At 46.9% G+C, this 23,384-nt stretch overlaps 1 protein-coding gene across 2 annotated transcripts in view; it reads left to right on the top strand.

The window, feature by feature from the left end:
- The window catches only part of EGF (epidermal growth factor), a 298,020-nt gene extending 277,851 nt beyond the window's left edge, over nucleotides 1-20,169 (top strand). Inside the window, exons 20-21 of one of the 2 annotated variants that reach the window (XM_075349333.1) lie at nucleotides 3,932-4,009; nucleotides 19,250-20,169. In XM_075349333.1, coding sequence (XP_075205448.1) covers nucleotides 3,932-4,009; nucleotides 19,250-19,259 — 88 coding nt within the window. In that variant the 3' untranslated portion in view covers nucleotides 19,260-20,169. The remainder of the gene's footprint in view (nucleotides 1-3,931; nucleotides 4,010-19,249) is intronic. The other variant, XM_075349340.1, reaches the window with a different exon arrangement.
- Nucleotides 20,170-23,384: the final 3,215 nt, after the last annotated feature.

Below are 23,384 nucleotides of genomic sequence, written 5' to 3'. Positions count from 1 at the left end.
TACCCCCGTGCTCTGGGTTTGCCCCCGTGCTCTGGTTTTACCCCCGTGCTCTGGGTTTGCCCCCGTGCTCTGAATGTTTGCCCCCGTGCTCTGGGTTTGCCCCCGTGCTCTGGTTTTACCCCCGTGCTCTGGTTTTGCCCCATGCTCTGGGTTTGCCCCCGTGCTCTGGGTTTGCCCCCGTGCTCTGGTTTTACCCCCATGCTCTGGGTTTGCCCCGTGCTCTGGGTTTGCCCCCGTGCTCTGGTTCTACCCCCGTGCTCTGGGTTTTCCCCCGTGCTCTGGTTTTACCCCCGTGCTCTGGGTTTGCCCCCGTGCTCTGGTTTTACCCCCGTGCTCTGGGTTTGCCCCCGTGCTCTGGTTTTACCCCCGTGCTCTGGGTTTACCCCCGTGCTCTGGGTTTGCCCCCGTGCTCTGGTTTTACCCCCGTGCTCTGGGTTTGCCCCCGTGCTCTGAATGTTTGCCCCCGTGCTCTGGGTTTTCCCCCGTGCTCTGGGTTTGCCCCCGTGCTCTGGTTTTACCCCCGTGCTCTGGTTCTGCCCCGTGCTCTGGGTTTGCCCTTTGCTCTGGGTTTGCCCCCGTGCTCTGGTTTTACCCCCATGCTCTGGGTTTGCCCCCGTGCTCTGGGTTTGCCCCCGTGCTCTGGTTTTACCCCCGTGCTCTGGGTTTGCCCCCGTCTTGGCACAGCCGCACACAGCTTGAAAATAAAAAAAAAACTCACCTTGCAGCCTCTGCTCCTCCGCTGCGCGCCGCCCTCAGTCAGTTCAGAAAGATCCCGCGTGCCCACAGGACGCCGGCGCCGCCTACTGATGCTCTTCCGTCTCCTAGGCAACAGGCCCGCGGCCCAGGAGAGGAGGCGTGTCAGAGGCAGAAGAAATGTCTCCTCCGCTCCAACACCAGTTTGTACTGTCGCCGCGACCACACCGACAGTACAAAGTGGCTCAGTGTGGCGACAGCGCGCGTGCCGGCACAAAGGGCTCTGCGTGCCCAGTGTGGCATGCGTGCCATAGGTTCGCCATCACTGGTCTATGATGATGTCTGCTTCTTTTTGCGTTTTGTGTGCATATGTGTGAAAAAAAAATCATGGAGGTGGATTGATTTTTGATCTGAGTAACAGATGAAAATCACCCATACATGTCTATGGGCAGTTTTATATCAACTCTAAAACACTTCTGAGTTTATACAGTTGAATGATCTATTCAGGACCCGGATCTATTAACCAAAGAGCTAGAATGGGCACCTGACACGTTAATATTTTGTACACTGAGCTGAAAGCTCCTTGGCATTGGATAGTAGATGGAGAGATTCATAAACTGTTGGCACAATGATCAGGCAAAACACTGTTTGGACGACAGCTATCTATTGTGTTTGGGGGTCTTTAGATTTGCCCACAAAGCGGGACTTATAAGACTTGTAAGAGTCATCACTGAAGTACCCTCCTGAAAACAGGGATTGTCTGAGATGGATAATACATTAATACAATTTGTAAAATAATGGCAAGAATACCATCAATTACTCCCAATATATATATATTTATATATATTTAATTAATAGACCATTTAGATATTGGTCTACAGCTTGAAAACGTTAACTCTGAAGTCTACAAAAATGAGCAGCCAGCATTGAAAGCAAATTGATATAGATTCCTACTGAGGACTGGCATGTATTGATTGAATTTCAGGAATATAACATCTTAATAATCCCTCACTTCCTCCATCTGTTCCTAATTTGACCATCACGTCAGAGTTATCTTAACTATCTTGAGTTGGATGACTGTATTTGCTGCTAAGCGTTTTTACGGAAAACATTACGTCTCCATCAGCTGTACAGACATGTTGTATATAGACCTCTGCAACCTCGCTCATTTCTGTTTCAGAAAACATATCCTAGCTGACATATTCGATGACATAATGAATGTAACAGGACAGGAAAGCAAGTGGTGCAGAGAGAAAGAGACTTTACACTAGATCTATGCTTCTAAACATGCAGATATTGCTTCTTAGCACAAAGCTGCTTGAGCAACCTGTGTGATGATCACGTTTCTCTGTGCCACTTTTACCTGGGTACTAAAAGCTATAATTATATAGTCAGAGCTGGGAAATGGTGATTGGTTGACATGAATGCCCAATTGGTCAGCTCAAAGGGTTAGAAGAGCACTGTCATTTATCCATAATGCCTTGCTTCTTTTTTTTTGTAGTCTCCAAATGATCTTATTTAATATTTTATACATGTTATATGTTTTCTTATGTTTTGTCAATATGCCAATTCAGTGACGTAACTAGAATCCAATGGGCCCTGGTACAAAATTTGGACTTGCCCCCCCAACCTGTTCCCCGCAAGTTGGTCAGATGTTTGTGTCCTTGTAGCATTCTAAGTCCTATAAAAACATATGAGTTGCCCCCCTCCCCATTCATTATCGAGTAATGTCCCCCATCCTATACTAATGTCCCCCATCCACGGCCTCTTCCTGGTAAATATGTCCCCCATCCTGGTAAATATGTCCTCCATCCTGGTATATATATCCCCAAACCTGGCATATATGTCCCCCGTCCTAATAACTAAGTCCCCCATCCTGCTATATACTGTATTTCCCCTATTCTGGTATGTGCAGTATGTCCTCCATCCTGGACATATATGTCCCCATCCTGGTATATATGCTCCCCATTCAGGTAAATGTCCCCCATCCTGTTATATATGTCTCCCATCCTAAACCCCATTCTGGTGTATATATATCCTGAGCCACATCCTGGTACATATGTCCCCCATCTTGATATATATGTACCCCATACTAGTATACAGTGTGTCCACCCATATCCTGTCCACCGCCATTAACTTGAGAACGGCGGCAGCTATAGGCATCAAAGTGGTGTCTAGGTATTGTAAAGTAGCCATGTGCTCTGCAATGAAACCACCTATAGCGCCACCTGGTGGAAAACAACTGAGTTAGTATTTTTATCTCGAAAACTAAACGAGATGGAGATAAAAAATGAATTACAAAGTTGTAGGGCATCATCAATTCAATACGAATCGACATTTTGCATACAGAAATGCAATGATTAGAACGTGTAAAACTCACAAGGCTGAAGCGACATGAAGCGAAACCTCATGGAGACCTTCCTACAAGTCATTGGGTATGGTGGCTGCGTGGAGTGGCCTCCACGCTCACCTGACCTGACCCCATTGGACTTTTCTGTGAGGTCACATCAAACATCAGGTGTATGCGACCCCTCCACCAACATTGCAGGACCTACGACGACGTATTACAGATGCTTGTGCAAACGTGTCACCTACCATATTGCACAACGTGCAGCAAGATACAGTATGCTGTCCAGAGTCCAGATGTGCATTGCAGCTGACGGTGGCCACTTTGAGCATCAAAGTTAAATGAGCGCCATATGTGTGACCAGCATTCAATGGTTTTTTTTTTTGGGAGGGGGGGGTCTGGGTTATTCTGGTATATGCATAAGGAGTGTCAATGTATTGATGAAATAGTGAAGCAGTCTACCTACAGTAAGAAAATACTTTTTTTTTTACAATGATGTCCTACTACCAATGTTTACTACTTTATGTCTATTTTGTGGGATATGTTGGTGTTATATCAAGTGATTCTCCAATAGAAGGCTTTTAGCATGGTGTGAACAGAGCCTTACTTGTATCATCATGAAGAAAAGTGGAAGTCATCATCGTCAGCCACTTTAATTTATTCTTTGGATTCCAAAATGAGGTTTCAAAGATCAGCCTGTTGCTTATTTCCTATATACCAAAGGCTATAGAGATCATATTGTTGTTACCTGCCTTGTTTTTCAAATGATTGGTTATGTGCAGGACTGCATAATGACATCCATACAGTACAGCATTATTAGCAGTGAACTTTTCCACCACTTTCATGCCTAATCTGATTTGGACATCCATCTATTTTTGTTTTTATTACAAGGCATCAGCTCAAGCAAAGCAGAAACACTGGCAGGCAGCACGTCGAGCAGCGTTCGCAGCGAGTGGAAGGCAGCTTACGGTACAGTAACTTTATTAATAATAAGTCACAGGAAAGGATCAAAGGGCAGAAGGGATCCACTTGAGATTATCCATGAAATAATTCACATCTTCTATACATTAAGTAGCTGCCAGATTCATCTAGTGCTTTGCCCTGAACCTCAGTTCATCTTACTTCATTGTTATCCCTCAAAGTTCGCAGCTGCCTGGATATACTGCAGCTATGAGCCAGTGTTATTGTTAGCCGCCGCGCAGAACAGTTGGAGAGAAGAATCTAAATTAAGGAAATGACAATGTGATGACATGGCGTATCTGTACAAGCCACCAGCAAATTAGTGGAAACCCTTGTGTTCTCCAAACCTGCAGCTCTTGGTCCATTGCACGCACGGATAGGTATATACGGTAGATAGCATTACATTAATATTGCAAAGATTGGAAGTCATGTGTATACATAGCTACTTACACACTTTTTTTTTTTTACCAGTCTAAAGGGTCTGAGAGGTAGATGATCAACTGCCAAGAACTAAAATGTTTGTGTTCTGCTGGCAGAGATGCCACAGGAAATTAGAAATTCCTAAGCCTGTCTGATCTAATTTGCCATCTTGCGGATATGCTTAGGAACATAATAAATTACATATATTTTTAAATTAGAATTGTTTACAAATGAGAACGAAAAAATAAAGGTCAGTAGATGACTTGATAAGATTGATAGAATTGTTCGGTACTGCTGACCATAAAGGACAATACTGAAACCTATGCCATCGGTTGGAGCTATTCTTTGGAGCTTCTAATAAAAATCTCGATTTTTGTGGTGTGAGGTTTATTTGTTGGGGTCTTCAATTGACACGTCATAAAAAAGGAATTGGAGCTACTTCTTTAAAGAGAACCTATCTGCTCTTGTGATTTGTCTTTTGGTTTTAGCAAATGTTTGTATTCCCGATGCAGACACAATTCTGAAGGCTTTTTCTCATAAGTAGTGTTCTGTTCCTGTGTTACTAAATTGACTATAAGGTGTTACCATTCCTCTTGGGCATGTCCATACATGGTCACCACTGATTGGACAATGTCAGAGTTTTGGGGCACACCCCAACAGATAACACCCTGTTGTTAATTTATTTATACATGCAGAGATGTAATAGGATATTTTTGATACCACAAAAAAGAATATTAGCCCCAAATTTAACTCTAAATAGGGTTGTCTTCTGCTGGACCTTTGGGCCAGCAATTGTGTCAGTCTATGCCCATGGAAAGATCCTTTTGTGCTATGGTGGGCCAATTGTATGGCCAGATTTGATAATTAGAGAAAATATTTTGTAGAGAGAAGATAAATACTGCCTCTCTTTAACTGGGCCATTTTCCAGTTTTCGTGTTTTATCAAACATGAGCTACTAATGTGTGGCACCCCAGTGGTCTGGTTGCCACAGTAACATTGCCCTCTTCACAGTTGGTGATACTATGCCTGGAAGCAAGGGGGGTCTCCCATGCTAGGTATGCCAGCACTCAACACTTTCTACTCCAGGCCAGAAAGGGGAGCTTGCAAGCCCAGTACTGGGGAGCTTCCCTAAGCATTCTGGCATGGAGAAGGAGTCAGTCTCACACACAAACACACACACACACACACACACACATTTACACACAGAAAGTGAAAGTAATCAGAACAAGTCAGGAGAAGATTGAAGACAGTCTCTGGGAAGAGAGCTGCGATATAGTTCTCTCTGGACCAAGCACAGGAAGCAGGACACCGGGGTCCTAGGCTGCGTGAGTGCTAAAGCCCCATCAATTAAAACCAGAGGGCAGGAGATTGCAAGTCTCCTGGCCCCACAGAACCCCCGAAGGTAAAGCAGCAAAGTAGAGCCCAGAGCCGCGACTGAAGGAGCGGTACCCGTGAAAGGCTGGCACTGCCCGCCATTTGGATAAGAACGACTACCACCATGAGGAAGAGGGTCGCAGTGTAGCTCCAAGCCACAGGGACCCACACATTAGAGCTCTAATAGGAAGGCCTACAACCCACCTGGCTAGGTGGATTCCCTCCATTGCTTCCAGGCTGACTGGACCTCAGTTACCTGCTGGACCAGTCTCCTGGACCTGTACCATCACCTACCAAGTAAAAGGTAAAGGAAACTACAGCCCTTGTGTTGTCCAGTTAGTACCAGCGTCCTCGGTCCTGCACCCCAACATTACGTCCCTCCATCAATTACAAAGACTACTACTCCCAACAGCCATAGGGCCCAGCTCTACCTGTGGAGAGCTATACCAACCAAGCTGCGTCACCATCTGCATGCAGTGTCGACTATCTCTGGCCGAGTACTACAGGTGGCATCACGAATAACTACCATCATCCCTTGTAAATATCCCCTTTTTATAACGACACTGCCAGGGTCACGGAACCGGGCCTTGCCACTGCGACATCCCTCCCCCCAGACAAGGTCCGGCCCGGTAACGAGTGCCCCCCGGCCCCAGTGCGGGCGTGTCAAATGGATCTAAAAAATATTCTAATTCAAGGCATTTTTGCCTCATTCTTCAGAATACATGGTGCTTCATTTTTAAGTCATGTTCATATTTGTTTGTTTCTTTGTTTTTTTTGCTGATTTCAAGGTAGCATATAAAGAAATTCATGAATATTTTTCACTTAAAAAAAATGATCACAAAGGATTTTTTTTTTAAAACTTTTGAAACTTTTGGGATATATTGGACATATTTTTTTCAATTGGGTTGGGTTTAGAATAGTAATTTGGAATGGTAGAGGTCTCTTTTATGTGTTTATTTTGTTATTTATTTTTTCATTTATTTCACACACTGTGCAAGGTCTTTTAAAAACTATGCAGGAAGGGGTTATTTTATTTTAACATATTAATCCATTTTTTTATTGCTGGTTTCCCTTATAACTGAGGCTGCTCTGTTAACCCAAGTTATAGACGAAATGTATTCTATTGCCTGAATAAAAGGGCTGACTAGGCTGTCTAAGGCCCCCTTCACACGTCCGTGAAACACGTGCGTGTTTGTTCCGTTTCCGTATATACCGGAGACACGGACAAACATGCACCAATGTTAATCTATGATTGTGGTCACACGTGCGTTATTTCATTATGTCCGTGTGTGCGTGTCCGTGATCCGTATGTGTTTGCGTTTTGCACGGATGCATGTCCGTTATCTGCACGGAGCACGTACACGTGGACACAATGAAAGTCTATGGGTATGTGCACACACGTTAGTAAACACGTATGCATCTACCTATAGTCCGTGTCCGTTTGGTGTTTTTATTCCTAGTGATGTCGGCCATTCTTTCTATTTCTGTGTATGTCGGTCAATCTCCCTGAGTCCGTCGGTCGGTCTCTCTGTCGGTCTCTCTGTCTGTCTGTCCCTCTCTCACAGTCTGTCGGTCAGTTTCCCCCCCTCTCTCATACTTACCGTTCCCCGATCACCGGCGCGGCGCTGCACGGCATTCACACTGCTGCGGCGGCTTTTACTATTTTGAAAAAGCCGGCCGCTCATTAAACAATCTCGTATTCCCTGCTTTCCCCACCCACCGGCGCCTGTGATTGGTTGCAGTGAGACACGCCCCCCACGCTGAGTGACAGCTGTCTCACTGCACCCAATCACAGCAGCCGGTGGGCGTGTCTATACTGTGCAGTAAAATAAATAAATAAATAATTAAAAAAACGGCGTGCGGTCCCCCCCCAATTTCAATACCAGCCAGATAAAGCCATACGGCTGAAGGCTGGTATTCTCAGGATGGGGAGCCTCACGTTATGGGGAGCCCCCCACCCTAACAATATCAGTCAGCAGCCGCGCAGAATTGCCGCATACATTAGATGCGACAGTTCTGGGACTGTACCCGGCTCTTCCCGATTTGCCCTGGTGCTTTGGCAAATCGGGGTAATAAGGAGTTAATGGCAGCCCATAGCTGCCAATAAGTCCTAGATTAAACATGTCAGGCGTCTCCCCGAGATTCCTTTCATGATTAATCTGTAAATTACAGTAAATAAACACACACACACCCAAAAAATCCTTTATTAGAAATAAAAAACACAAACATATACCCTGGTTCAACAATTTAATCAGCCCGAAAGAGCCTCCATGTCCGGCGTCATCCACAGTCCTCCAGCGTCGCATCCAGCTGTGCTGCATGCAGGTGACAGGAGCTGCAGCACACACCGCCGCTCCTGTCAGCTCCACGCGGCAAATGAAGAGTGCCGCGCGATCAGATGAGCTGTCACTGAGGTTACCCGCTGTCAACACTGGATCCAGTGACAGCGGGTAACCTCAGTGACAGCTCAGCTGATCGCGCGGCTCTCTTCATTTGCTGCATGGAGCTGACAGGAGCGGCTGTGTCTTCTGCAGCTCCGGTCACCTCCATGCAGCAGAGCTGGATGCGACGCTGGACCATCCTGGATTCCGCCGGACAAGGAGGGCTTTTTCGGGCTGATTAAATTGTTGAACCAGGGTATATGTTTGTGTTTTTTATTTCTAATAAAGGATTTTTTCTGGTGTGTGTGTTTATTTACTGTAATTTACAGATTAATCATGAAAGGAATCTCGGGGAGACGCCTAACATGTTTAATCTAGGATTTAGTGGCAGCTATGGGCTGCCATTAACTCCTTATTACCCTGATTTGCCAAAGCACCAGGGCAAATCGGGAAGAGCCGGGTACAGTCCCAGAACTGTCGCATCTAATGTATGCGGCAATTCTGGGCGGCTGCTGACTGATATTGTTAGGGTGGGGGGCTCCCCATAACGTGGGGCTCCCCATCCTGAGAATACCAGCCTTCAGCCGTATGGCTTTATCTGGCTGGTATTGAAATTGGGGGGGACCGCACGCCGTTTTTTTTAATTATTTATTTATTTATTTTACTGCACAGTATAGACACGCCCACCGGCTGCTGTGATTGGGTGCAGTGAGACAGCTGTCACTCAGCGTGGGGTGCATGTCTGACTGCAACCAATCATAGGCGCCGGTGGGCGGGGAAACCAGGGATTACGAGATTGTTTAATGAGCGGCCGGCTTTTTCAAAATAGTAAAAGCCACCGCAGCAGTGTGAATGCCGTGCAGCGCCACGCCGGTGATCGGGGATCGGTGAGTATGAGAGAGGGGGGGAAACTTCAGTCACTCGGGGGATTAGCGGTCACCGGTGAATCCTTCACAAGTGACCGCTAATCAGTACTCGCCACAGACAGAGCCGCGGTATGAGGATGAAGTCGGGTGAAGTTCACCCGAGTTTATTCTCATCGCGCAACTCTGTCGGCTGTCAGCCGACATTTATAAACGACATTGTGCATCACACACACGGACATTCCACACGGACATTCCACGTACACATACACGTTAATTCCACACGCACACACGGACGTTCTACACATAAACACGGCTAGCATACGCAATTCACAAAGATGCCACACGGACCATAAAAACGGACACGAAATCGGGATACGGACCCGAAAAACGGCCCGTAACACACGTGCGTGTTTTTCACAGAAGTGTGAAGGGGGCCTAAGATGCAGCATCTCCTGCTTTGTCTCTAGACCCAGCAATCACATGATCACTTTGTTGTGAAGAGGAGAAAGGGAAGGAGAAAGACCTGTCAGTGGTTCTTATACTGTATAAGTGCTATGTATACAGTGAACAGGAAGGCGAAAATTACAATAAACCATTTCTGCCTTCTTTATGGGGAGTCTGGCTGTGTCTGACAGCCAACTCTCTGCCATCACAGGTGCATGATCTCATGCAAGCAATTTTAATCTGCACTAACATTTTAGAACCTCAGTGCAGAGTAATGTGGCGGCTGTCCTGACACGGAAAGTCTATGAGTGGCCCAGAATAAACATCTCTCAAAGTTAGAGCAGGATAGTCTTAAACATAGATAATCAGACAAATCTGTCAGTTATCTTACTGCTTATGCCCTTACAAGGCACTACACAGATATATAAAATCCCTTGTGCTTAAATACTCCAATACATAAAAATATTGGTAATCATAGTTACGGATTAATATATTTAATTATATTTTATGATTTTTACGTATTTGATCAATATTCAAGATGTGATTTTCTATATTCGGATAGTGTCCTGTATAAACACAGGTTGTGCTATAGTTTTTATATAGGAATTGGGTATAGTTAATTACATTTTTTCTATGACTTGTCTCAATTTTTTAATATGGTGTCACGCTCTGTGTCACTTTTGTATGAATTAAATCACCACTCCAGCGATTTTTTATTTCAATACTGCAGTGGTGCTTTAAATCTAAGTCCCCTGCCATGTTCCTATTCTCACCCTCCAGCGGCTTCAGCCTTATTCAGCGTCGCTCCAGTCCCACAGTACCATCTTGTGCCTGTAACTTCAGACTAGCCAGAAATCAAAAGTTATGTCAGAAGAGCTCAATGAAACTCTATGAAAGCCAGAATAAGGCTCTCATAGAGATTAATTGATTTGTGATCTCCTTTGTGCACTATGAAACACTGGAACTGCCGGCAGGTCACAAAAGGCTAGCGCTTTGGTGAAAACAGAGAATCTGGCAGTGGATGAGTCAAGGGTCAGGGAACTTACATTTAAAGCACCACCTTTGTCTTACCTCAGCACCCTTGGTATCTTCAGTATTAGATCAGATAGACAGGGTGGACAACAGTGTTAGCAGTCTATCCTTACCTCAATACCCCTGTTATCTCCAGTACTTGTTCAGAAAAACAGCATGAACAGCAGTTTGATCAGCCTATACTTACCTCAGTACCCCTGGTATGTCCAATATTTCTTCAGAAAGACAGGGTGGACAGCAATGTTTGCAGCCTCTTCTTGCCTCAGCACTCCTGGTATATCCATTGTTAGATCAGAAAGACAAGGTTGACAGTAGTGTGAGCGGCTTTTTCCTACTTCAGCACTCCTAATATCTACATTATTAGATCAGATAGACAGGGTGGGCAGCAGTGTGAGTAGCCTCTTCTTACATTAGTACTAGAGATGAGCAAATAGAGTTGCAAGACCTTGTTTTTGCCGGCAGGTCTATCGCAATATTATGTCCGTGTCATGCAACAATGATGATTAAGTGCCAGACCTTATAGTCAATGCAGAAGCAAGGAATGCTAGTAGGGAGGAGGCAGACTCCAGTCCAACGGCCATGTAATTCTGACCAGGCCACTGACCAGGGTCCTGTGATTTTATTCCCTTGTCTCTGTTGCTTTATTTGAAGCTTTATACATATGATGGATTTTTCAGCTTTCTTTCATACCAAACACAGGGCTAATAAAAATCCATAACACAACATGACGACAGGACGAAAAGTGATTGTTGTTCTATGTAATTGTTTAATTTATTCCATGATGTATATATTAATAACACAAACTTAAATATAATTTTGCTGTCATGCAGTCATCATAAGGTATAAACCTATCACTGCATAATTTCTCTATATAATCTATAGGTGGCAGGAATATAAATGTCAGTAGGTGAGTAAAGGCCTAGATCCATAGCACAGTAGACCAGTGTATATTCATTGCCTAACCACTTCTATCTGTTCCAGGAAACAGGTCCGCATATTAACTTTATTTACCATACCTTGATAATTTGTATTTTCCTCCAGGGGATTTACTGCCACATGTATGTTTTCTTACCATTAATAAAATTCTACACAAAAGGCATATGAATCTTAGTGACATTTACTGAGGGAGAGCAATGAAATGTCTTTTTGTAGCTCAGGTCAGTTTTCTTATTGCTTCTAAAGCTGTGCTAGTAAGCTCCGTGTCAGCTGAAGTTTTCTGTGTAACGTTCCTTTTCTGAAGACTCAATCTTTCGCTCACTTCATCTTTTACTCCGAGGCAGTATAAAATGGCACAAAGTCATAATAAGAAAATATATATGTCGCTGAGCCATAACATTGAAACCACTACCAGAGGTGAAGTGAAAAACTGATTTTCTTGGGGCAATGTTACCTGTCTAGTATTGGGATATTTGAGGCAGCAACTGATGAGTCATTTCTTGATCCTGATGTGTTCTGAACCTGAAATACTGTGACAAAGTCCAAATCAGATGCATAACAGGAGGTTTCATGGCTTATGACCAATATGCAGTGGTGATTTACCACCAAAACTAGTCCAGGGGAGGAGAATCAGTGCATTGGCAACAAAGTCAAGGGATGCCTAAGACTTAAGGGTACTTTACATGCTGCGACATCGCTAGCGATCTCGTTAGTGATGTGGCACGCCAGATCGCAGATGCGATATGCCGAGATTGCACATGTGACCAGCGCTATAAAAACGACCTATGTGCGATCTCGGCAGATCGCATCTGCGATCTGGCGTGTCACATCGCTAATGAGATCGCTAACGATGTCGCAGCGTGTAAAGCACCCTTTATTGATGCAGGTAGAGAGTAAACACTAACCTGTCTGGTCCAATCCCACACCAAATCTAGTATGGCACAAATGGTACACAGTTACTGATGGCTATTGTAGAAATGCAGAGAAAAAGACTGACGGCACTGCCTCTCTAACGCCTCTCTCTGGGTTAAAAACCACCTGTGTATGGGCAAGTGGGAACCTGCTAGTAAAGAATAAAGTAACTTGTGGCTAATGGGGGAGATGTGCACTGTCAGAGGACATGACTCCATAATCTAGACAAAAAGACTGATGGCACTCCCAACATGCAGTCTGATCAAGTGCAAAACCAAAAATGACATATACTAACAAAAAAGATAGTTGCACTCTGAAATGCTGGGTACCTACTTTTTTGGTTTTTTTTTGTTATCGTAGAAATGTGTCAGGACACATAGTACATCACAGGTTGCTGGGTATGGGGCTGCATAGCAGTAGATCAGTCAGAGAGCCATGTTGACCACTGTCCAATGCTTAAAGAGCCTACAGTGGGTACCAAAATATTACACATTGGAAGAAGGTACCCTATGCCGATGAAATTCACCTTCTCTCAAGTGGAGGACTTGGTCCAGGTGTGTCAATTACCTGTGGAAGAGATGACACTATGGTAAAAACCAATAAAAGCAATATTAGTATAATAATATATACCTATTGTGAGACTGTGACCGGGGTTATCTATGACGGCCGGTATGTCTCATCCCGGTTGTGCTCACTCCATGATAGAAAGTAAATCCACTCTAGGGTTAATGCTGTTTCCCTACAGGCTGAAGGAAGGGTTAAATAGAATCAGGAACAAGGGCAGGGGTGCCGGGTGTGAGGGAGTGAACAGAACTCCCTGAGTTCTCTGCTGGAGAGGCACATGTATTTTGTTATGGACTTTTGTTTGGACATTAAAACCGTGTGCTGTGAACCTTAATGCCTGGATCCCGTGTCTTCTGCTGCGCAGCCGACCGTGCTACCTCACATATGGTGGGGAATGCGGGCATGACAGCCGGTGAGGTGTAGCATCCATCCCTGGTGACCCGGTAGCACATGTCCTGGATTCGAGCGGCTATACTACAGCCCAAACCCAGCGACGCCATGGAAGACATACTAAGGCTGCAGCAACAGACTAATGCACAGCTACAAGAGGCTAATGCACAGCAACAACAGGCTAATGCACAGCAGCAACAGACCAATGCACACCTGCTCCGGGCGTTGGAACGTCAGCAGCAATCCTTGCAAGTGCAGGAAAAAAAACTCCAAGAACAGATGGATCAGGCCAATGCACGTCAGCAGCAAGCCTTGCAATTGCAGGAAAAAAGGCACCAAGAACAGAGGGTTCTCCTGGCCAAGTCGATCCGTGCCGGACCGGCAGCAACAACCCCGGGACCGGGTGACGACGGCAGCGTCCGGAAAGCGGTGAGACAAGTGTTGCAAAAGATGACCCCGGGTGATGATGTGGAAGCGTTCCTGGCGGTGTTTGAGCGGGTGGCCGAGCGGGAAAAGCTGCCGACCCCGCAGTGGGCTGAGGTATTGTCGCCCTATCTGACGGGGGAACCCCAAAAAGCGTACCTGGACCTCTGTACCGAGGACGCCATTGACTATGTGACCCTGAAAGCCGAAATACTGGCTCGGTTGGGGGTGAATACCTATGTACGGGCTCAGCGGGTAAATCAGTGGTTCTATGAGGAAGCCAAACCCGTACGCTCCCAGGCCTATGACTTGTTGCATCTTGTAAAAAAGTGGTTGCAGCCTGACACTCTGAGCCCGGCGCAAATGGTGGAAAGGGTAGTAGTGGATCGTTTTGTGCGCACTTTACCCGTCACCGTTCAATGGTGGGTCGGACAGGGTGACCCGAGTACCCTGGACCAATTAGTGTCCCTGGTAGAGCGGCATGTGGCTACGCAGGACTTGATACGGGACACTGAGACTTTGCGTACCGCCCGTCGGTCCGGCCCCTCCAAGCCTAGGGCCAAGGACCCACCGCTGACAACGGTGCAGGAGTCCCCTACCGTCCCGTCTGAGGCCGCGGCCGCCATTCCTGAGGTCCGGAAGGTTCTGTACCCTAAACGACAACCCGTCAAGGGGGTTTCCGTCCCCATTAGATGTTGGCGGTGCCAGCGGGTGGGACATATGGAAGCCCAGTGTCCACTCACCACGAAGCCCATGGATTGTGGGGTTACCCGGCGGGGTTCAATGTATGCTCAGGTGGTGTGTACCTCTGACCTGGTCTCCCCAGAGACGGAGCTCCACTTGTGCCAAATACAGGTGAATGGATGTCCGGTTACAGGATTGTTGGATTCCGGAAGCTTAGTGACCCTTGTGCGATCCACCTTGAGGGCTAAAGTAAAGGCCACAGGACGCACCGTGGGGGTGGTTTGCATACATGGGGACCGCCGCGACTATCCCACGGGGATTGTCACCATCACAGCACCTTGCGGTCAGGTGCAACATGAGGTGGGACTTCTTAACACTCTTCCTTATGACGTGATCCTAGGAAGGGATCTGCCCTATTTTTGGACTTTATGGAGGGGACCCCCTAAGTCCCCTCAGATATTGGTCGGTCCGGGACCTGAGCCCTACAATCCTGAATCCGGGACACCTGCCGTAGGGGTCACCATGATAGGGACAGAGTGTGAACCCGATAGGTCGCCCCTAGAGGTATTGGCAGGAGAGGCTGAGACGGTCGAGCCCATCCCGGAGTTGGAGGCGTCCCCGGATACGTTTGGGACAGCCCAACTCCAGGACCCTACGTTAATACATGCCCGGAGTCGGGTGACAGTAGTTGACGGGGTGGCACAGCTGCCCGGTGCCCAGGTAAGGTACCCCCATTTCGCTCTTAAGCAGGATTTACTCTACCGGGTAGATGAAATACGGGGCGTGGGGGTAGAACAGTTGGTGGTGTCCCAGCCGCATCGCCGGCGGGTCCTCGACTTGGCTCATAAACACCTGATGAGTGGCCACCTAGGGGTCAAGAAAACGCAGGAGCGAATATTGCAAAGGTTCTATTGGCCCGGGGTCTTTGGGGAGGTAAAACGGTTCTGCGAAACCTGCCCGGAGTGTCAGCTTACCGCACCCCTGACCCATTTTCGCAGTCCGTTGGTACCGTTACCCATTATAGAAGTCCCTTTTGAATGGATAGGGATGGATCTGGTGGGGCCCCTTGTAAAGTCCGCTCGAGGGCACCAACACATCCTAGTGATCGTTGACTATGCCACCCGGTATCCCGAGGCGATACCTCTCAGACATACTGCAGCAAAGCTTATAGCTCGGGAGTTGTTTGCTGTGTTCTGCCGGGTGGGATTGCCCAAGGAGATCCTTACGGATCAGGGGACCCCATTCATGTCTAAAGTGACTAAAGAGCTATGCCGGCTACTCCAGATCAAGCAGTTGCGTACGTCTGTGTATCATCCTCAAACGGACGGTTTAGTCGAGCGTTTCAATAAAACCCTGAAAACCATGCTCAAAAGGGTGATTTCAAAAGACGGGAAAGACTGGGATATGATGCTTCCCTATTTGATGTTTGCCATACGAGAGGTGCCACAGGCATCCACGGGGTTTTCGCCGTTTGAGTTGTTATACGGGCAACATCCCCGGGGATTGTTGGACCTGGCAAAGGAAACATGGGAGCAAGAGCCCACCCCCCATAAAAGTGTGATCGAACACATTTTGGGTATGCAGAACCGCATAAGCGCGGTCATGCCAATTGTGAAGGAGCATTTACAGGTGGCTCAGGCCGCGCAAAGCGGCCGCTACAATAGACAAGCCACCGTGCGGACCTTTAAACCCGGGGATCGGGTGTTGGTATTAATCCCCACGGCGGAGAGTAAATTCCTGGCTCAGTGGCAAGGCCCCTACGAGATAAAGGAAAGAGTAGGGGTGGTTAACTATAAAGTATTGCAGCCCGGTAGGCGGAAACCTAAACAAATATACCATGTCAACCTATTAAAACCTTGGCAGGAACGGGAAAGCCTGATGGCTGTTTTTTCCCCACCTCCCTCCTCTTCGGGTCGTTCACATCCGGCTCTAGCGACCTCCGGAGAGGACGAACCGGAAGTAAGGATTGGAGAAGCCCTCACCAAGCAACAGAGGCGAGAGGCCAGACGGTTGGTTCAGCAGAACCCCGATGTCTTCTCCGAGCTGCCCGGTAGGACCAGTCTGATACGACATGATATTGTCACCGAGCCCCACCTGAAGGTACGCCTGAAGTCATACCGGGTACCGGAGGCTCGACGACAAGCTATATCGGAGGAAGTAAAGACAATGTTACGCCTGGGGGTCATCGAAAAATCCCGGAGTGAATGGGCTAGTCCGATTGTCCTAATACCAAAACCCGATGGCTCCTTAAGGTTCTGCAATGACTTTAGGAGATTGAACGAAATATCCAAGTTCGATCTCTACCCCATGCCCCGGGTGGATGAGCTGATTGATAGGCTGGGACAGGCGCGATATTTTACCACGCTCGACCTGACCAAGGGGTACTGGCAGGTGCCACTAACGGAGTCCGCCAAGGAGAAAACCGCTTTTGTTACGCCGGAGGGTCTCTTCCACTATGTTGTCTTGCCTTTTGGGGTACATGGCGCTCCGGCCACGTTCCAGAGGTTGATGGACTTAGTGCTGGAACCCCACCAGGCGTATTCATCAGCGTACCTGGATGACATCATTATTTACAGCTCCGATTGGCAGACCCACTTGGAACAGGTACAAGCGGTGGTGGACGCGCTTCGAACAGCCGGATTGACAGCCAATCCCAAGAAATGTCCATTGGGACTCACGGAAGCCCGCTACTTGGGCTACGTGATAGGCCAAGGAGTGATTAAGCCCCAAATTAACAAGGTTGAGGCGATCCAGAAGTGGCCTAGACCCCTGACCACGAAGCAGGTTAGGGCCTTCCTGGGTATCGTGGGGTACTACAGGAGGTTTGTAAAGGATTTTGCGGGACTATCAGCCCCCTTGACGGACCTTCTCAAAGGCAAGAAGTCCGTCATGGTGCGCTGGACTCCGCAGGCCGAGAACTCCTTCCGGGCCCTGAAGGGGGTCCTGTGCGGACAGCCCGTTCTTGTACACCCTGATTTCCGGAAGGAGTTCATAGTACAGACTGACGCCTCAGAGGTCGGCCTGGGGGCAGTGCTGTCTCAGGTGGTTCAGGGGGAGGAACACCCCGTCACCTTCTTAAGTAGGAAGCTCACCCCTCCCGAGCGGAATTATAGCGTAGTGGAGAAGGAGTGCCTGGCGATCAAGTGGGCCTTGGAGTCCCTACGCTATTACCTGCTGGGACGACAGTTTCGCTTGGTGACGGATCACTCTCCACTGGTCTGGATGAGGTCCGCCAAGGAACGGAATGCCCGGGTTACCCGGTGGTTCCTTTCTCTGCAGAACTTCCGGTTTACGGTTGAACACCGGGCCGGTAGGTTGCAGGGCAACGCCGATGCCTTGTCCCGCGGCCCGTGTTTGATGGCGGGAGTTCAACCCCGCACGCTTGAACTGAGGGGGGGGTATGTGAGACTGTGACCGGGGTTATCTATGACGGCCGGTATGTCTCGCCCCGGTTGTGCTCACTCCATGATAGAAAGTAAATCCACTCTAGGGTTAATGCTGTTTCCCTACAGGCTGAAGGAAGGGTTAAATAGAATCAGGAACAAGGGCAGGGGTGCCGGGTGTGAGGGAGTGAACAGAACTCCCTGAGTTCTCTGCTGGAGAGGCACATGTATTTTGTTATGGACTTTTGTTTGGACATTAAAACCGTGTGCTGTGAACCTTAATGCCTGGATCCCGTGTCTTCTGCTGCGCAGCCGACCATGCTACCTCACACTATATATAATAATATATGGAGCCCCCAAAGATTATGGTAACTGGAAAAAACCCTATCAGCAACAATGTATCAGAAACAATGTATCAGCAACTCTAGGGGTTGCAGAGGGAGCAGTTGTACGCAGTCTTGGGAGCGTGGCAGGGCCAAAATATTCTTTTGGCCTCCCTAAGAACAAAACAAAGACGTTTGATATTTCAGAGTAGTGTTCAAGATTTTGCATTGGGGCGCAGGAGCCTCAAGTTACACTACTGGTTGCAGACCAAGTACCTCTGACTGCAGGACAATGCGTTCCACCACATTGACAAAATTACTCAGAAATTGTTTGAGGGACATGACAATGAATTTAAGGTGTTGACTTGGCCTTCAAATTTCCTCAAATCTAAGACTGATTGAGTATATGTGCTAGATAAAACAAGTCCAACCCATGGAATTTGTGCATCATAATTAACATTAAAGATCTGCACCTTACATTTTGGTGCCAGATATTAGGACACTTTCAGAGCTAAAACACCCCAGAACAGGGCAGCATGGTGGCTGACCGGTTTACATTGTTGCCATAGAAGTTCTGGGTCAGAATCTGACAACATTTGTATGGAGTTCTATTCATATTTGCATAGGTTTCTATGTTACTCAGGTTTTCTCCCACATTTAAAAAAAATATTCTAAGAGGTTGCTAGTTTTCCTATGAAGTTGTCCCAAGTGTGTGTTTGAAATAGGGGAAAGTATATTGTGAGCCCCATGTGGGACAGGGACTGAGGTTAAAAGTGGCAATCCCAGTACAGTGCTGCAGAATATACTGTATTATCACTCTATAAGACAATGGAATTACCATTATCATTAAATAGGTAAATTAATATTATCATGCAAAATTCTAGTTTTACTGAATATATTACACTTTTTTCCTAATATGATGTATATTATTTTTATATTATTTTTTCATAATAATAAAGCTTTGGGACATGTCCTTAACACATATAAGCACATTCTGTCATGTCATGTTCACTTCATCCCCCTAATAATGCCCGCAAAAATGTTTCTGCATAACTGGAGTTCTAGGAATATTATATGTACGTGCTGTTGACTTATCAGCATTCTTTCTTTTGTGCAGGGTCCAGTGAGGATAAGAAACTGGAGAATGGATGTTATTGGTCTATGGAGCGTGGCCCAAACACTCCGTCATGTATAAACTAATAGTACATTGCCTGAGCCTGGACAGAGATCCATTTTTATGTAAATCTGATCGTGAATAAATTACATAGGATTCCACAATCTGGACTGGAACAGATCCTCTCCTCATTATTTTTTAACTGGAAGATAATGTGCAGATAATCACATTTTGGTAATATTTGGGATATATAGATGAAGACTGTATATTGCGTAGAGGGCAACTTTGTAAAATATGCACCTGGATTATTGTGATGGTAATACCCCTGTAAATCCTAAAAATGGTAAAAGTTTTTTTAAATTTGTTTTAGAGATAACATCCCCTGGAACATGACTAGTGCTAATGTATGAAACAGTCCTACTGAAGTTCAAGTTTCCATGAATGTAAATACTGTCTACTACATCTCCATTGTGAAATCCAGAAATCATCTCTACATTATCTGGATTCTAGCGCTATTGTTAATAGATATCTTATGATCAATGTCATTTTATAAGTTATCAATACCAATGTACCCTAAATTCCAAAGGTTATGATATCATTCACAATTCACACTATGTAATGTAAATGATTCAAGAGGTACTCAACACTAAATTAAAGGAAATCTATCAGCAGTAGTGATGAGCGAGTACTAAAAAGCTCGGGTGCTCGAAGCTCGGGCCGAGCCTCCCAAGATACTCGTGTACTCGGCCCGAGCAACGAGCCCAATGTTATCCTATGGGAGACCCGAGTATTTTTGTGAAATGACCTCCCGGCAGCATGGAGAAACCCTAAAAATGTCACAAAAGTCTCAGAAGAGTGCTCAAATGACATGGCAACAGCATGGGGAAGACCCCTTGAAGCATTTATCACTCAAAAGTCACAGCTGTGAACAATTTTGTCCGCGTTTTACGCCATTTTTACGGACTCACCAGAAAACCTTCCAAAATGACCCCAAAATGATTTTTCATGGCGGAAATGTTAAGGGCACATACCCAATAGTGAGATAGATCTGGTGTATGTTACTTTTTGAGATCAATACATGAAAGATTTTACGTGAAAACATTGTGTGGCACTCCGATGTCCCTGAGAAGAGACGTACATGAAGGCCTCTTGAGTCTAATGTGCCCATTTTGAGGAAGTGAGTCTTTGTAGTATTTTCCTTTGCCAGGGCAGTCCTAAATTGTGAGGTTCACCAATGCCCCTGCATACAGACGTGCATGAGGGCCTCAAAACATTAAGTGTCCATTGTCAGGAAGTGGGTGTATTATAGTATAGCCCTTAGGCAGGGCAGCCAAAAATTGGGAGGCTCCACATTGTCCCTGGGTAGAGACGTGCATGATGGCCTTTAAACCTGAAGTGCCCATTGTAAGGAAGTGGGTCTATTTCAGTATAGCCCTTTGCCAGGGCAGCCAAAAATTGGGAGGCTCCACATTGTCCCTGGGTAGAGACGTGCATGAGGGCCTCAAAACATTAAGTGTCCATTTTAAGGAAGTGGGTGTATTTCAGTATAGCCCTTAGGCAGGGCAGCCAAAAATTGGGAGGCTCCACATTGTCCCTGGATAGAGACGTGCATGATGGCCTTTAAACCTGAAGTGCCCATTGTAAGGAAGTGGGTCTATTTCAGTATAGCCCTTTGCCAGGGCAGCCAAAAATTGGGAGGCTCCACATTGTCCCTGGGTAGAGACGTGCATGAGGGCCTCAAAACATTAAGTGTCCATTGTCAGGAAGTGGGTGTATTATAGTATAGCCCTTAGGCAGGGCAGCCAAAAATTGGGAGGCTCCACATTGTCCCTGGGTAGAGACGTGCATGATGGCCTTTAAACCTGAAGTGCCCATTGTAAGGAAGTGGGTCTATTTCAGTATAGCCCTTTGCCAGGGCAGCCAAAAATTGGGAGGCTCCACATTGTCCCTGGGTAGAGACGTGCATGAGGGCCTCAAAACATTAAGTGTCCATTTTAAGGAAGTGGGTGTATTTCAGTATAGCCCTTAGGCAGGGCAGCCAAAAATTGGGAGGCTACACGTTGTCCCTGGGTAGAGACGTGCATGAGGGCCTCAAAACATTAAGTGTCCATTTTAAGGAAGTGGGTGTATTTCAGTATAGCCCTTAGGCAGGGCAGCCAAAAATTGGGAGGCTCCACATTGTCCCTGGATAGAGACGTGCATGATGGCCTTTAAACCTGAAGTGCCCATTGTAAGGAAGTGGGTCTATTTCAGTATAGCCCTTTGCCAGGGCAGCCAAAAATTGGGAGGCTCCACATTGTCCCTGGGTAGAGACGTGCATGAGGGCCTCAAAACATTAAGTGTCCATTGTCAGGAAGTGGGTGTATTATAGTATAGCCCTTAGGCAGGGCAGCCAAAAATTGGGAGGCTCCACATTGTCCCTGGGTAGAGACGTGCATGATGGCCTTTAAACCTGAAGTGCCCATTGTAAGGAAGTGGGTCTATTTCAGTATAGCCCTTTGCCAGGGCAGCCAAAAATTGGGAGGCTCCACATTGTCCCTGGGTAGAGACGTGCATGAGGGCCTCAAAACATTAAGTGTCCATTTTAAGGAAGTGGGTGTATTTCAGTATAGCCCTTAGGCAGGGCAGCCAAAAATTGGGAGGCTACACGTTGTCCCTGGGTAGAGACGTGCATGAGGGCCTCAAAACATTGTTCCCATTGCAAAGGAGCGGGTCTCCTGTCGTTGTAATGTCCATTCTGCAAAGAATGGGCGAAAAAATTTACCACTGGGGGTATACCTGAAACAAAGACCTAACTATTGTAACGGTCATCATGATGGCGCATGAGGAGAAGGAGGAGCAGTCCAGCGATTATCCAAAGTCGAGAAGTGTACCCATGGGTGAGTGGAGGTACATGGCAAACTTTAAATTCCGCTCTCATTTGCTGGTGGTGTGGTGAAGTCTGGCCCAATCCAACCCTTGTTCATCTTTATCAGAGTCAGCCTGTCAGCATTTTCAGTTGACAGGCGGGTGCGTTTATCTGTAATGATTCCACCTGCGGCACTAAAAACACGCTCTGACAAAACGCTAGCAGCAGGGCAGGCCAGGACTTCCAAGGCGTAGAGAGCCAATTCATGCCACGTGTCCAGCTTGGATACCCAATAATTGTAAGGCACAGAGGAATGTCGGAGTACAGTTGTTCGATCTGCAAGGTACTCCTTCAGCATCTGGGCAAACTTAGGATTTCTTGTGGCACTACCCCGCACCTCAGGGGCTGTGGTACGTGAGGGGCTGAGAAAACTGTCCCACATCTTAAAGACTGTTCCCCTACCTCTGGCGGATTGGACTTGTGCCTCTCTCGGCTGTACGCCTCGGTTGTCCACTGATTCCTGACCTATGCCGCTAGCGTTTTGTGAGGGGAATGCTTTGCCTACTTCCGTGAGTATGGCCTTCCGAAACTGCTGCATTTTGGTTGACCTCTCATCCACGGGAATAAGAGACAAAAAGTTCTCCTTGTAGCGTGGGTCTAACAGTGTTACCAACCAGTAATGATTGTCGGCCAAGATGTTCTTAACGCGAGGGTCACGAGACAGGCAGCTTACCATAAAGTCAGCCATGTGCGCCAGACTCTTAACAGCCAGGACTTCAGTAGCCTGACCAACAAGATGACTGAACATGCTGTCCTCCTCCTCCTCCTCCTCCTCCTCCTCCTCATCTACCCTGTCCTCTGGCCAGCCACGCTGAATCGAGGATATGACTGGTGTGCATGTCATATCCTCAATTTGGCCGGAGAGTTGCTCCATGTCTTCATCCTCCTCCTCGTCATAGTCCTCCACTGCACGTTGTGATGAGACGAGGCTGGGCTGTGTGTTATCACCCACACCCACTACTGTTTCTTGCTGCAACTCATCGCGCTCCGCCTGCAATGCATCATGTTTGTTTTTCAAAAGGGACCGTTTTAGAAGGCAGAGTAGCGGTATGGTGACGCTAATAATGGCGTCATCACCACTCACCATCTTGGTGGAGTCCTCAAAGTTTTGGAGGATGGTACATAGGTCTGACATCCATCTCCACTCCTCAGGTGTTATGTGTGGAGTTTGACCCATTTCCCGACGGCTTAGGTGATGCAGGTACTCAACAACTGCCCTCTTCTGCTCAC

Source organism: Anomaloglossus baeobatrachus, chromosome 1 (genome assembly GCF_048569485.1).
Source record: "Anomaloglossus baeobatrachus isolate aAnoBae1 chromosome 1, aAnoBae1.hap1, whole genome shotgun sequence".
NCBI classification, from domain to species: domain Eukaryota; kingdom Metazoa; phylum Chordata; class Amphibia; order Anura; family Aromobatidae; genus Anomaloglossus; species Anomaloglossus baeobatrachus.
This window is presented reverse-complemented; position numbering and strand designations above follow the sequence as displayed.